This window comes from Geotrypetes seraphini, chromosome 2 (genome assembly GCF_902459505.1).
Source record: "Geotrypetes seraphini chromosome 2, aGeoSer1.1, whole genome shotgun sequence".
NCBI lineage: Eukaryota > Metazoa > Chordata > Amphibia > Gymnophiona > Dermophiidae > Geotrypetes > Geotrypetes seraphini.
In genome coordinates this window covers 225418557-225432422 of record NC_047085.1, presented here as the reverse complement: position 1 = coordinate 225432422, position 13866 = coordinate 225418557, and the positions used below count along the sequence as shown (strand labels likewise).

General features: G+C 40.7%; 1 protein-coding gene across 1 annotated transcript in view; it reads right to left on the bottom strand.

Annotated features, from left to right (window-relative positions):
* MGP (matrix Gla protein) overlaps positions 1-13866 on the bottom strand; it is a 30760-nt gene that overhangs the window by 2941 nt on the left and 13953 nt on the right. Inside the window, exon 3 of the mRNA XM_033935026.1 lies at positions 5236-5271. Coding sequence (XP_033790917.1) covers positions 5236-5271 — 36 coding nt within the window. The remainder of the gene's footprint in view (positions 1-5235; positions 5272-13866) is intronic.

Genomic DNA, 13866 nt, shown 5'->3' with positions numbered 1-13866 from the left:
TGTAGTTCCAACCCACTTCCCTTTTATTGGCGTTCGTCCTGTTTTTTAAGCTGCTCGTTGAACTAAGACCCTCTTTATTAATCTTTGTAACCTTGCTTTAACCCCATATGTATTTTGTATAATCTTTTTATTATTATATACTGCTTAGAAGTCTGATTAGGCAGTATAAGAAATTTTAAATAAACTTGAAACTTGAATATATACGACTTCTATAGCCTTGCCAGGCTTGCAGGTGTCCTATACATATCTTTAGGTACAGTAAGTATTTTTTTGTTCCTGGAAGGAGCCCAGAAAAAAAATTAATAGAGTTACATGTAGGATTTGAACCTGTATCCCTTGTTTTACAGTCTGCGGTACTAACCACTAGGCTATTCCTCTGACCTGCTTGCTGCTTTATTCAGCCACATCAACAATCCACTAGTACCAAGGACCTTGAAAGATTAGAAATCAGTTATGGTTTTCTCTATTTGTAAAAGACACGCATAATAAAATAGAGACCAGAATGTATATACACTTGCCCAAGGTCTTGATCATTGCCCTCCCCCTCTCCGAAAAAGTAAAGCCTTTTTTTTTTTTGATAATGCATGCAACAATTATTTCATGTATTATTATATTCTCCAAGTCCAAGGACATGGTCCATGTTTCAGGACTGATTACTGTAAGCTGAGATCACTCTCTAATTTTAGCTTGGGAATGCTCAGGGATCTTGAAGTTAAGATTCTGAATACAAGTTTGAAGTGAACGGCCCAAGCGGTCACTTCCCGTCACTTCACCACCAGCAGGCAATTCTAGTCTTCTTTTCGTTCTTCCACCAGGTTCTTCTTCACACTTCACTGACACACTTCTAAAAACATGACCGGGCTCCTCCAAACACTTCCCTGGTCTCTTTGGCTGCCAAAGATCGTTCCAGCCTCCGCAGGTCTCTCTGGTCACCACTAGTTATTCACTCTGGTCACTACTGGTCATCCCTGGATATTCAGGTAGTCAGTCCCTCTGGTCACCATTGGTAACTCACTTTGGGGCTATTGCTGGTCACTCTGGTTGCCAGTCTCCTGGGTCCCTATTGGTCCTGGACACCACTGGCCCCTATGATTGCTGGTCTCTCTGGTCCCAACTGGTCACTCTGATTCCTCCACTGGTGACTCCACCAGCCACTGTCAATCAGGACTTCACTGGTATGCTGGTTTCTCCACCGATCCTGTAGTCACTGGTCATTCCCAGAGGACTCTCCCAGTCACTCAGGCACTCTCAACCGGTCCCTCTATCAATTGTCAAGCTTGAGTACTCTCATGCCACTAAGATCTACCAGGCAGGCCGGTCAAGACTAGGCTTACCAACAGTGAGGCTTTTGTCAACATTCTTCCCCTGGAGGGTTGCCGGAGCTCCAGAAGAAGCTCTTGTTTTTCTCAGCTCTTTGATCTGGAACTCGTCTTTTCACCTCCCTTTTCCACTCATGGTGAGTAGAGAGCTCTCAGGTGTCTTTGCAGCATCTAAGACTTCTTTCTGCTGGCCAGTGATAGGATATACACCCCGTCACATTCAAAAAGCCTCAAAATATGGAGTATATTGAGTAGCTCTTTTGGACATGGAAAACAATACATTTTTTTCCCATATTTTTACATGGATTATTAAAAAAATAAAAAGTTTTAGTCATGTTTGGGTCCTAATAATTAACACCTTGACAAATGTATATATTTATTATTTATTTATATTCTGCATATCCTACAATTCTATGCGGATTACAAATTATTCAGGTACTCAAGAATTTTTCCCTGTACTTGTACTTGCATGTACTTTGGTTCCTTTCATAATGTCCTTACATGGACAATTTTTAAAAAGGGCTAGTGAAAATTGCCCGTACTTTCCCTCTGCAAAAGTGAATATAGAGACCAGCAAAGTCTGGATTTTTACATCAGCTACAGACGCTGTTTGTGCCAGAGGCAAAAATGGATTTATTTGTTGAACTCCGTGACCCCTATGGATTTAAATGTCGAAATAGAATGGACTACATTAATATGAGGCCGATACAATGTTGAAAAAAGGGGGGTGTGTGTTTAACGCTAAGAGTGAGGTCATCACGTTCTAAAAAGGGTTTGGCTATTTAAATGTTTGAACGCCACGGCCATGTTTCCTGGATTAAATCTATAACGCGGGGAGCATGAACTGTTTGATTTAAGGTAACTGCTAAACAAGTGCTAATGTTTTTTGCTATTTCTACTATATTTTTTCTAAAGCTAGATTTATTATTGGATATTATGTATTGCAGGGGGATTTCCTTGGGAATGCCTACCCCCACCCGCGTAGCACAAGATAAGTATATTTATTTAAGCATTCAAAATATTTAAAAAGCTATTATTATAAGAGGCCGATGATGATTAGGGGTACCAATGTTCTGTATGATCTAAAAGTTTAGTGGCATGCAGGCGGTACCACTGAGGTCTGTAAGCTAAAAAGGTTACACCTGATAAACCATTTAAGACTCCTCAGTTGATACTTATGTTTGTTTGACTAAGTGGAGGTCTGAAAACCAATAGAGCCGGTTGTTTGATTTGTATTGAGCAAATCTGGCATAATGCACAGAGCCACCCAATGTTAGGGGCCACCTGAAATTGCACCCTCTCTTCCTCTCCTCTTCCCCTTCCCATCCCCCTGTGCCTGGATCCAGTTCTGGGGTTTCTTCATCTTTGGCATCTGTCTACCTCCCCCTGCTGCTCCTGTACATGCTGTGGCAGGTTGTGGTAGAAGCAAGTGCTGAAAGCTGCTCTCCATCTGGCGGAGCCTTTCCTTTGATGTGTACCACCCACAGGAATTCACATCAGAGAGGCAGAAAATGGAAGAGGAAAGGCTTTGCCAGAGAGCAATATTTGGCACTACCTCTGCAACGACATGCTGCATTGTTTACAGGAGCAGTGGGGGAAGTAAACTAGATGTCGAGGTGGAGAGAAGCCAGACCCAGGCATGGTGAGGAGGGAGAAGCTAGACAGATGCTGGACCTTGGTGTGGGGGCAGTGGAAGAGGGGGAGATTTGCTGGATGGAAGGGGAACAGAAGCAATAGAAAAAGAGAGAGACCTGGAGCAAAGTGAAGGGGTAAAAGAGGAGGCAGATGCTGGACTAACGGGGGTGACAGAGGGAAGAAAGAAGTAGAGGGATAGAGTGTGAATCTGGGGAAAGAGAGGGAGAGACACTGGACTAACAGAAGGATAAAGAGAGAAATGCCAAACCATTAAAAGAGGAAGAGAGGGCAAGTGGGTTATGGGTCAGGGGGCGCAAGAGGAAGCAAAGAAAGAGGAGAGAAGCTGGGGAGGAACAGGAACACAAAAGGATGCTGGCTCTAGAGCAGTGGTCTCAAACTCGTGGCCTGGGGGCCCCATGTGGCCCGCCAGGTACTATTTTGAGGTCCTCGGTATGTTTATCATAATCACAAAAGTAAAATAAAACAGTTTCTTGATCATATGTCCTCTAGCTATAAATTACAATATTATTATTAAGACTTAGCCAAAATGAAAGATTTATAAGCTATAAAGAGTTTTACCTCATGCAAAATTGTCATTTCTTTAATAAGACATTAACTATTTTTTTCCGAGGCCCTCCAAGTACCCACAAATCCAAAATGTGGCCCTGCAAAGGGTTTAAGTTTGAGCCCACTGCTCTAGAGGGAGCATAGGGACAGGAACACAGAGGGGAGATGCTGCTTAGCATGGATAGAAGCACCCAAGAAATGCTTTTGTTTTCATTGTGAGTATTTGTATCTTGCTTCCTAATTCCTAATAGATTTATATTTAGGTTTATTTGTAAGCTACCTAGAAACAAATTGATAGTGTGGGTTATAAGTGTAATAAATAAATACATTTCTGATTTAGGAATTACAGTCTCAGATCCTGGGATCCCATCTCCAGTAAAGGGAAACAGGTGGAAACAATGTGTGCTGTTGTAAAGGGGTGGAAATCTCTCAGGCAGCGTGATCACAAGAGAAGGAAACAGCCTAGCCTGGGCTGTATTCATTTACCATTCCAAGAACTCATTAGTCTCTGTCAACTGAATAATCTCAAAACTATTTGGCTCTCGACCAACTGCAAAAAAATTGATAATCATTACATTTTGTGCCATAATTTATTTATTTAAAAAATTTATATACCGCCTATAATCTAAGCCAGGGCTGCCCAAGTCCGGTCCTCGAGATCTACTGGCAGGCCAGGTTTTCAGGATATCCACAATGAATATGCATGAGAGAGATTTGCCTGCACTGCCTTCTTGGTATGCAAAACTCTCTCTCAGGCATATTCATTGTGGATATCCTGAAAACCTGGCCTGCCAGTAGATCTCGAGGACCGGACTTGGGCAGCCCTGATCTAAAATAAACATACATAAAATAAACATACATAACTATAAACTCAGAACATACGTAAAATTGACAGACTTCCAGTCATCCCTAACTAAAATTACAAACTTCACTCACTCTCCACAGACAACCAATTCACAGCATAAAAAAATCCTACAAACCATCTATTTATAACATAGATGATCAAGAACTGGCTGCTTATGGACTCCAAAACCCTTTACAGAAACTACTTATTTCATAAGGAGCAAACTCAACCTAAGCTGGATTGGGTCTATGAGTAAGCAGTTTTTAACAGTTTCTTAAAACTATAACAATTAGTATATAATCTTATATGTCCTGACAGCTTTTTCCAGAGAGACACTCCAGTAATTGAAAACATTTTCGATTTCGTGGTCACATATCTCACAACCTTCTTCAGTTTTTGCTAATAGTCTCATATCACCTTCTGATCTCAGAGCTCTGTTTGGTCTCCCAGAGAAATTGAAACCAGTAAGGGGCTGATTGATACAAAATCTGGTAAACCAGATCCAGTGTCATCCACAAAGTACACAATGTGGTTATATTAGAGGATTTTTTGCAATCAATTTCTCTTTCAGGTTTCATACAATTGCAAGCATATGAGGGGGGTGCTGAAAAGTTCTAAGCCCAACCAAGAAGAGAATGACGTGGATATGGTTCAATCAATGATCTGAATCAATGTCAAAACACACAGAATTTTGTTCCTGCAAATTGGCACTTAATGAAATAAGGTAACACTCTTTTCAGCTACAGAATTTAGAAAGTCGATTGGTTGGGCTGAGAACTTTTCAGCACCCCCCCTCATAGACTGTAGAGTTAGAGAATTGTTCTTTGCTTTGATATTACTTGATAAAGAAATTAAGAAGTTTTTTCTTACTGTATCTCTCAAAAGACTCGTAGCTCTCATGTGAATCTGAAAGATTAAAAAAAAAAGAAAGAATGTTATAGGATTTTTGGTCCTTTGTCTGTTATCATGCACTACAGGAAAGAGAAAAGGGCAAAGTTAGCAGCAGAGGATGGGAAAGATCATTAAGCTGGCACCAGGATAAAGAGTCTTTTACTTCTGAATGGCACACAGATACAATATTTTACCTCTAAGACAGGTGGAACAGAGATATACAGTCTTTTCCTAGTCCACTGGCTCAGATCTAGTCAGAGTAAAAAGTCCATGTCATTTGATAACAGTGTGGTGGTCTTTGTGAAATAAATTAATGACCTTGGTCTAATTGACAGTGGAGGGGATTTGAGAAGCAGTGGTGGGACTTGAACCTGGCTTTCCTGATTCTTAGTTAACTGCTCGAACCATTAGGCCAGAGTGTCACAAACGTTATTCACCGCTGCACACTAGGGGCTGTGTCTGGAGGGCCTCCAAGAATGCGCAGACATCGACCGATGACATCACACATGTGTGTGACATTATCACATCAACGTACGTGCATTCTCAGAGGCCTTCCATATGTGGCCTTGAGCTCGGGGGTCTTCTAAAACCGGACAAACTGCCAGGCTTTGGAAATGCCTCCATTGCTGGGGGGGGAGGGGGGCAGAGAGGAGAAAAGGTGCCAGCAGTTACAGGCTTGTGTCTGATAGTGGCACACCTGGAATCTCGCCTTGGCACACTATTGTGCTACGGCACACAATCTGCAATTCACATTATTAGGCTACTAAAATCATTCTGAGAGTTTGCATGCCAGTTGGCATTTCTCAGCCTATAAACCAGGTGGCATAGAGTACAAAAACTGCTCTCAACTCTGTTGGTACAGTAGCCCCTGCAGAACTGGCTTAGGCGAAGCGACGTGAGATTTGGGGGAATAACACTGTTCATGGTATACCTCCTCTGCCAACAGAGACCTGCCACTGTCCAGTTTTGTCAGTCTAATCCAGGGGTGGGGAACTCCGGTCCTCGAGGGCCGTAATCCAGTCGGGTTTTCAGGATTTCCCCAATGAATATGCATTGAAAGCAGTGCATGCAAATAGATCTCATGCATATTCATTGGGGAAATCCTGAAAACCCGACTGGATTATGGCTCTTGAGGTCCGGAGTTCCCCACCCCTGGTTAATCTAATGTAATCTGCTATTTGTGCATTGCGCAATACCTGTGTATTCTCAAGGCGATTTACAGAGAATAAACAGGGAGTACATTAGAGCAGGGCAGGTTCAAGGAGGTAGGAAGGAGAGTTTAGTGGGAAAGCTTTAGGAAAAGATCAAACATAAAATCAATCATAGTAGCATGAAAATACTGAATGAGTCAGGAAGAGTTCAGGTATCAAAGAATAGGTTCTTTAGTTTCTTCCAAAAGGTGTAGTTAGATCAGGGATCTCAAAGTCCCTCCTTGAGGGCCGCAATCCAGTCGGGGTTTCAGGATTTCCCCAATGAATATGCATTGAAAGCAGTGCATTCACATAGATCTCATGCATATTCATTGGGGAAATCCTGAAAACCCGACTGGATTGCGGCCCTCAAGGAGGGACTTTGAGACCCCTGAGTTAGATTCTGTTCTGACTGTTGCTGTGAGGTCATTCCAGGTTTTTACTCCTTGGAAGGGGAGCATGGAGTGGTATATTCGCCTTTACTTGAGGTTTTTGTTGTGGGGAGATTCAGTTGTATCTGATCAAGAGCTCTGCGAGAAGCGGACCAAGCCGTTGAGAAGAGTGGGATAATAGGAGCGGCAGAGTTTCCGTGGCTTATGTGATGTATGATGCAGGATGCTTTGAATTTTATTCGGGTTGGGATGGATAGCCAGTGCAGTTGCTTGTGGTAGGCGGAGACCGAGTCGTATTTTTTTTTAGGTTGAATATTAGTCTTATGGCAGTGTTTTGAATAAGTTGCAGTCTATCACCATTCACCCCTATTGTCATACACGGAAGAATATTGAAGAAGAAAAAAATGGGAGGCGTATGTGGAGGGGGATGAGGAGGGTATAAAAGCAAAAAGACAGTATTGGAGAAGGTTGTTGGGTGACTAACATTTGCTTGATAGGGAAGAGAACCTTCAGCTTGCAAATTTCATTGTATAATGGTAAGTTTTGTTCATGATTGTTGAAATAAAAATAATGATTAAAAAAGAAGCTAAAAACACATACCTATATGATAGCTTAATGCTTTTTGATTAGTATCAAACTGTATTAAGTACAGGAGTACAGAGGGAACATTCTGAGAGAGCAATCATTGCATATTTTGACCAAATCCCTCATTGTACGCATATATAATCTTGTGTGCACAATTTTACACTTTGCACACAAAACTGTATATGCAGGTTATGGAATGGTGCCAGTTATGCACATGCACATCCCTTAATTGATAAACTAGATGCTAATTGATACTAACTTCCAATAATTGGCTTTAATTTGAGTGAATCGACACTAATTTGCAGCTATGCAGGCAATTGCACTGAGTTATAATTTTTTTAAAAAAATTCTTTATTAATTTTTATTACTAACAAAAAGTGCAACACAATATTCACATCAGTAATAATAAATAAGCACTTAAATACAATCAGTATTAGTACAACAATATATGTCCTCCCCCCACAATTACCTTAAAGATCACCCTAAAGATACATCCCCACCCATCCCCCGGATGTGTCTGAATTACATCAGTAAAAGAAGGCTAAACGAACTATAACAATTGTACAAAAAATGTTAATGGACCCCAAACTAAGTTAAATATCTTAGAATGCCCTAAAATATTGGCATTCATCTTTTCATACCTGTAGCTTAAACATAAGCTAATTTACAGCTATGCAGGCAACTGCACTGAGTTATAATTCTATCATCTTAGTGTGTGAATTCTTTAATGTAGGGTGTGGCAGTGGGTGGGGCTTGAGCGGCTCAGGGACACTACTAGCACTTACTCGCTGAGGTTCTAGAATACTGTCAGTTCCGTGTGCAACTGACAGCCTTTAGACGGGACTGTTTGCACCAGCCGTTGACATAATCCACCCAAACAGGAGATTCTAATTTGCCACAGTAGAGACACAAAGAAAACAGAGAAGGCGACCTGTAGTGGTCAATATTTTTATTGTAGTCAAGACTCGATACGTACGTGTTTTGGCCGTAAGGCCTGCTTCAGGAGTCTGAACTTCATTGCAGTGTTGTATATTGCTGTATTCCTCCCTTGTTGATATGAGATTTAACTCGAGTGTATAAACAAACAAATGAAGCTGACAAAAAAATGTCGATGAAAATGTATCAGACGGTCCGTGAGATCTGATGTTTCCGCCAATTTTCTTAACATCACAAATTTACTTATATACCATAGTAACCACTCAGTTCAACGCGGTTAATAACAATCAAGAGACTGTACAAGCACAGTGCATTATAATCATATTCAGAAGAACAGGCGTTCATTTAGAAAACATTGTGTTTTTAACAGTTTTCTAAATGAACTCCTGTTCTTCTGTTGATGCATTTTTCTGAGTATTGATTTTTGTCTGTTTCTACTTGTCCTGATTTGTTTTCTTTTTTTTTTTTTAAATCTTTATTAATTTTCAAAACTTCAATAGTGCTATATAACAAATGCAACATATAATTATACAATAAAAGCACATTCAACTTACACATGTTCATAATCAACCATTTTCCCCCACCCACCCACCCAGTGATTATTCAATAAAACACAAAAACATATATTATATATGTCCTGATTTGTTTTAACATTTTATGTATGTAACCATTTTGTTAACCATTTTGTAAACTGTTTTGATATAAAACGGTATAGAAATTTTTTAAATAAATAAAATAATTTGTCAAATAAGTAGGTCTTTGGCATTTTTCTAAAGGAAAGATAGGAGTTGGAGTTTGTTATCAGAATAGAAAGGGTTTATCCCATGATCCAGCTTGAAAAGATAAAATTCTGTGGAAAATTTTTTTGTATATGCAACCTTTTAGAGTAGGAAATGCAAATAATCTAAAATGCCAAGAAAAATGTTTTCTGTCAGTAAAAAAAGTACCCAAACTGACCAGATGACCACTGGAGGAATTAAGTCATGACCCCTCCATACTCCCCCAGTGGTCACTGACCCTCTTCCACCCCCAAAGATCTGAATGAAACAGCATATACCTATCTATATAGAACAGCAACTGGTATGGGAAATCCTAGTACAGCAGCAAGCAGGTGTCTGGAGTAACCTGGTGGGTGGGATAGTGAACCATAGAGTGGGGGACCCAGGCCCAAATCCCACTGTAACCACTAAATTTATAGTGGAAAGTTTGGGCCCACCAAAATCCTACTGTATTGCCATATAGGTGACACCTGCAGCCATAAGGGCTATTGGGGTGGTAGACAGGTGGGTATAGTAGGTTTTGGGGGAGTTTTGGAGGTCTTACCATACATTATAAGGGGGTTATGGTGAGATATCCACCTGGCATCCTTTATGTGAAGTTCACAACAGTGCCCCCTAAGGTGCCCCACTGCTCTGCTGGCATGTCTAAGTGGCCAGTCTAATAAAAATGATGTCCCCTTCTACCTCTAAATGGCTTGTTTTGTGTATTTGTTATTTGGACATCTCATTGGTGAAAAATGGCCAAAAAAGATAGACACACTGAGGGTGTAAGGTGTCTAGCCGATCCATTAAAAAAAAAAAAAAAAAAAATGGACATTTTCTCCACTCGAATTTTGGACAGACGGCTCAGGACATCTAAAGTCAGACTTAGATGCACTCTCGAAAATGCCCCTCCCCACGTGTGGTGGCTTTCTCTCTCTCAGTTCTTGTATGTCCGGCATGCATTATCTTCTAATTTTTTGTGTCAGAAGGGATACTATTTGCACTTTTTGTCTAGGCTATTATACTGTTTGAAGTCTGTGTTATTTTTTTCTGAAATTGACTTGGACACCTCCTGCTTCAGGGCTGGGAGATCCATACTGTCTCTTTTGCATGGCTGTAGGCTGCAGTGGAGGGGGTAAGAATGCCCACTTGTAGGTAGATTTATGGATGACTAATCAGTTACATAAATAAGTTACGTGTGTCTGATTTTCTCTAGGGGAAACCATAAACTCCTTACCCAAGGTTCGTTATTTTGCCAGTTTATACTAAGAATAGAGACCAAGGCTATATGAAGTATTTTATTAGAAATATAAAAATATAATTCACAAGCCAGCAGTAAATAATAAACTAATTATTTGTTCACAATGTCTCTGAATACATATATATATATATCATTACATAATTATTACACAATAATCCCTAAGTAAATGAGCAAAACTAATTCTTACACTCTAAATAATTCCTTATAATAATAATTCCTGATTAGCAGCAACTAAAATATAGCTTATCACCACAGGTACTTCACTTCCTAGTCCCAAAGAAAATAGAATTCTCTCTCTAACCCAGCTGAAAAGACAATAGAATTTCTTGTTCTCACCACATAGATCAGGCCTCAGCAAAATCGGGGAGAAGGAATCGATGTCTTTCCTCCGCTTAGCAGATAGGGAAATTCTTCTGCTTAGGAACAGTCTGTCAGCCACTGGAAAAGCTGTAAATTAGGTTGGCAGCAAAGGTTTCCTTTATGTGATGGAATCCAGATCTGTATAAAAGTCTGATTTCTCTCTCTCAAGCAGAGAGTTACAAGAGGTAACTTTTCAGGTCTTAGTTATTATAGAAGATGTGCAGAGAACACCTATGATAAGATGCAAGCTTCCTCACATCCTAGCACAGACTAATCAATAATTAGGCACCTTCTACTTGGTTCTCGTCAGATGACCTCTCCGGACCAATCCAGAAACAGAACTGAAAGAATAGCCTTTCTGTATAGAGTCTCGCACAGGCTGTGAAACATAGGTGCCTTCGTTAGATAAGAACAGCATAGGAGCAATGCCTCCCCCAAGATTCACACAGGCTGAGCATGTATGCATAGCTGGAAGTCCTTGACTAGAATACAGTTCTGGTACATACCCAGAATGCATCAGGCATAAACAGCAAATATGTTTTCTTCTTTCTCTTTCATTCATGGTTCATGCTGGAAAGATTTCTTGCAGACAATGGTTCAGGCGTTATGATGGCAGAGCTGCTCCAGCCCCTTAAATGAGAGGACGCCAAAAAAAGTGCTCCCTGTTGGAACCCTTGAGAAAGCCTGTTTAGGCGAAACGGGTACCGTCGGGCATACAATTGTTGGGGCAAGCAATTTATACTGTAATAAAGGATGAGTAAATAACGATGGACTAAATATTGATCATTGAAGAAAACAGTTCTTTTTGGATTGAGCAAAATTTTTGCCTTATTTGATACTTGAGTGATCCCTAATAAGTGAGGGAATTTGTATGCTGTGATATGTTGAAACCCTCAGTTCAGTGTGCGGCAGTGGCTAAGAATGCAAATAGAATGTTAGGGATTATCAGGAAAGGAATGGAAAACAAAGATGAAAATGTTATAATGCCTTTGTATCACTCTATGGTACGGCCGCACCTTGAATACTGTGTGCAATTCTTGTTACCATATCTCAAAAAAGATATATGAGGCATTAGAAAAGGTACAGAAAAGGGAAACGAAAATTATAAAAGGGATGGACGACGTCCCTATAAGGAAAGACTAAAGCAGCTAGGGCACTTCAGCTTGGAGAAGAGACGGCTCAGGGGTGATATAATAGAGATCTATAAAATACTGAGTGGAGTGAAAGGGGTGGATGTGAGTCGCTTGCTTACTCTTTCCAAAAATACTAGGACTAGGGGACATGTGATGAAGCTACTAAGTAGTAACTTTAAAACAAACTGGAGAAAATATTTCTTCACACAACATGTAATTAAACTCTGGCATTTATTGCCAGAGAATGTGGTGAAATCAGTTAGCTTAGCGGGGGTTAAAAAAAAAACCTTGGATAATTTCCTAAAAGAGAAGTCAATAGGCCATTATTGAGATGGCTTGGAGAAACCCACTGCTTATTCCTAGGATAGGCAGAATAAAATCTGTTTTACTACTTGGGATATAGCTAGGTACTTGGGACCTGGGTTGGCCACTGTTGGATGCTGGGCTTGATGGAACTTTGGTCTGTCCCAGTACGGAAATTTTTATGCTCTTATTTTGGCATGGAAATAGGGCTGTTCTATAACCCTGTGTGCAAATTTTAGGAATGCCCTTGCCACTCCTTTGGCCATGCCCCCTATTGAGTTGCATGCCAGGTGATTCAGACACACAGAGTTGTAGATAGGGCATGGGAGATATACATTCAAATTTCAAATATAGCCAATTAACTGCCATAATTGAACTCGTTGCCAGAGAATGTGGTGAAAGCAGCTAGCTTAGCAGGGTTTAAAAAAGGTTTGGATAATTTCCTAAAACAAAAGTCCATAAGCCATTATTAAGATGAACTTGAGGATATCTAGGATAAGCAGCATAAAATCTTTTTTACTCTTCTGAGATCTTGCCAAGTACTTGTGACCTGGGTTAGCCACTGTTTGAAACCTTTGGTCTGTCCCAGTAAAGCAACTCTTATGTTTTTAAGCCTGCTTGTCTCCCTGAGAAAGGGAAACAAAATATAACTCCTATTTTTTCTCCCTTTATATTTGTAATAAATAATGTGACTTCTATCTGCTTAAACCCTACTCAGTGGACCATCTTTGGATAATCAGAAACACTTAACTGCACAGTGCTGCTGAATATCTCCTCTGCCGGCTGAAGCACTGTGTGGTTAGTGCTGAGGAGGAATTGACAGTCATGCAGGCACTGGTTTTATTCAATGTTGGCGCCTGCATAGCTAACAGGACAGATAAGGCCACTTAAAAGAGAGTCCTAACTTTGCCTGCTTAGCTGTGGGCCCTGTCATTGAATATCTAGGTTAGATTCAGCTTAAGGGGCCGGTGATTTTAAAACTGTTGATTGCTATGGGCTGAATATTGAGGTGAATATTCTTTTTGTTAGAATTTCGATATTTTGGGTGGATTCTGCAGGTTTAATTGTGTATGTGTGTATCTCTATGTTAGGAATCTGAGACCAGGATCCTTAACTCAATGTTCCAGTGCCCAATATTACCTGACTTGAAGATCTGGGACACAGGGGTCCCTCATTCAGGGGTATGAGGACCAGGGGTACTAGTCTAGGAGTCTTCAGAGCTCTGGGAATTCAAAGGTCTTTATTCTGGGGTTCCTAGCTTGAGGATCACATGTCTATAATGGATGATTTTTTTTTTAAACTTTATTTATTTTCAATACAAATAGAAATTAAAACATCACCTCAAAGGTTGATGAAATGGACCCGATATTCAGTTGGCAGTGATCAGCGTTTTGCTGACTACCACCAACAATATATCCAGGTTGGAAGGAGAAAGAGAGAGACAAGCACCCATGGGGGAGGAGGGTTGGATAGGGTTACCAAAAAGTCTGGACACATGGCCCTGCCCCCAGGCCCACCCAGTTCCACCTGGCCTGGCCCTGTTCTGCCCAAGCCACGCCCCATTCCACTCCCCAGCCCCGCCCTCTCAACCTGTTCGCTTATTGGTAGGGCATCTGCGCAGATGCTGTTTCCAACGTCGCTGCTAGCCAGGTTTTGAAAAGCCGTCTGGACTCCCAGACATGTCCTCAG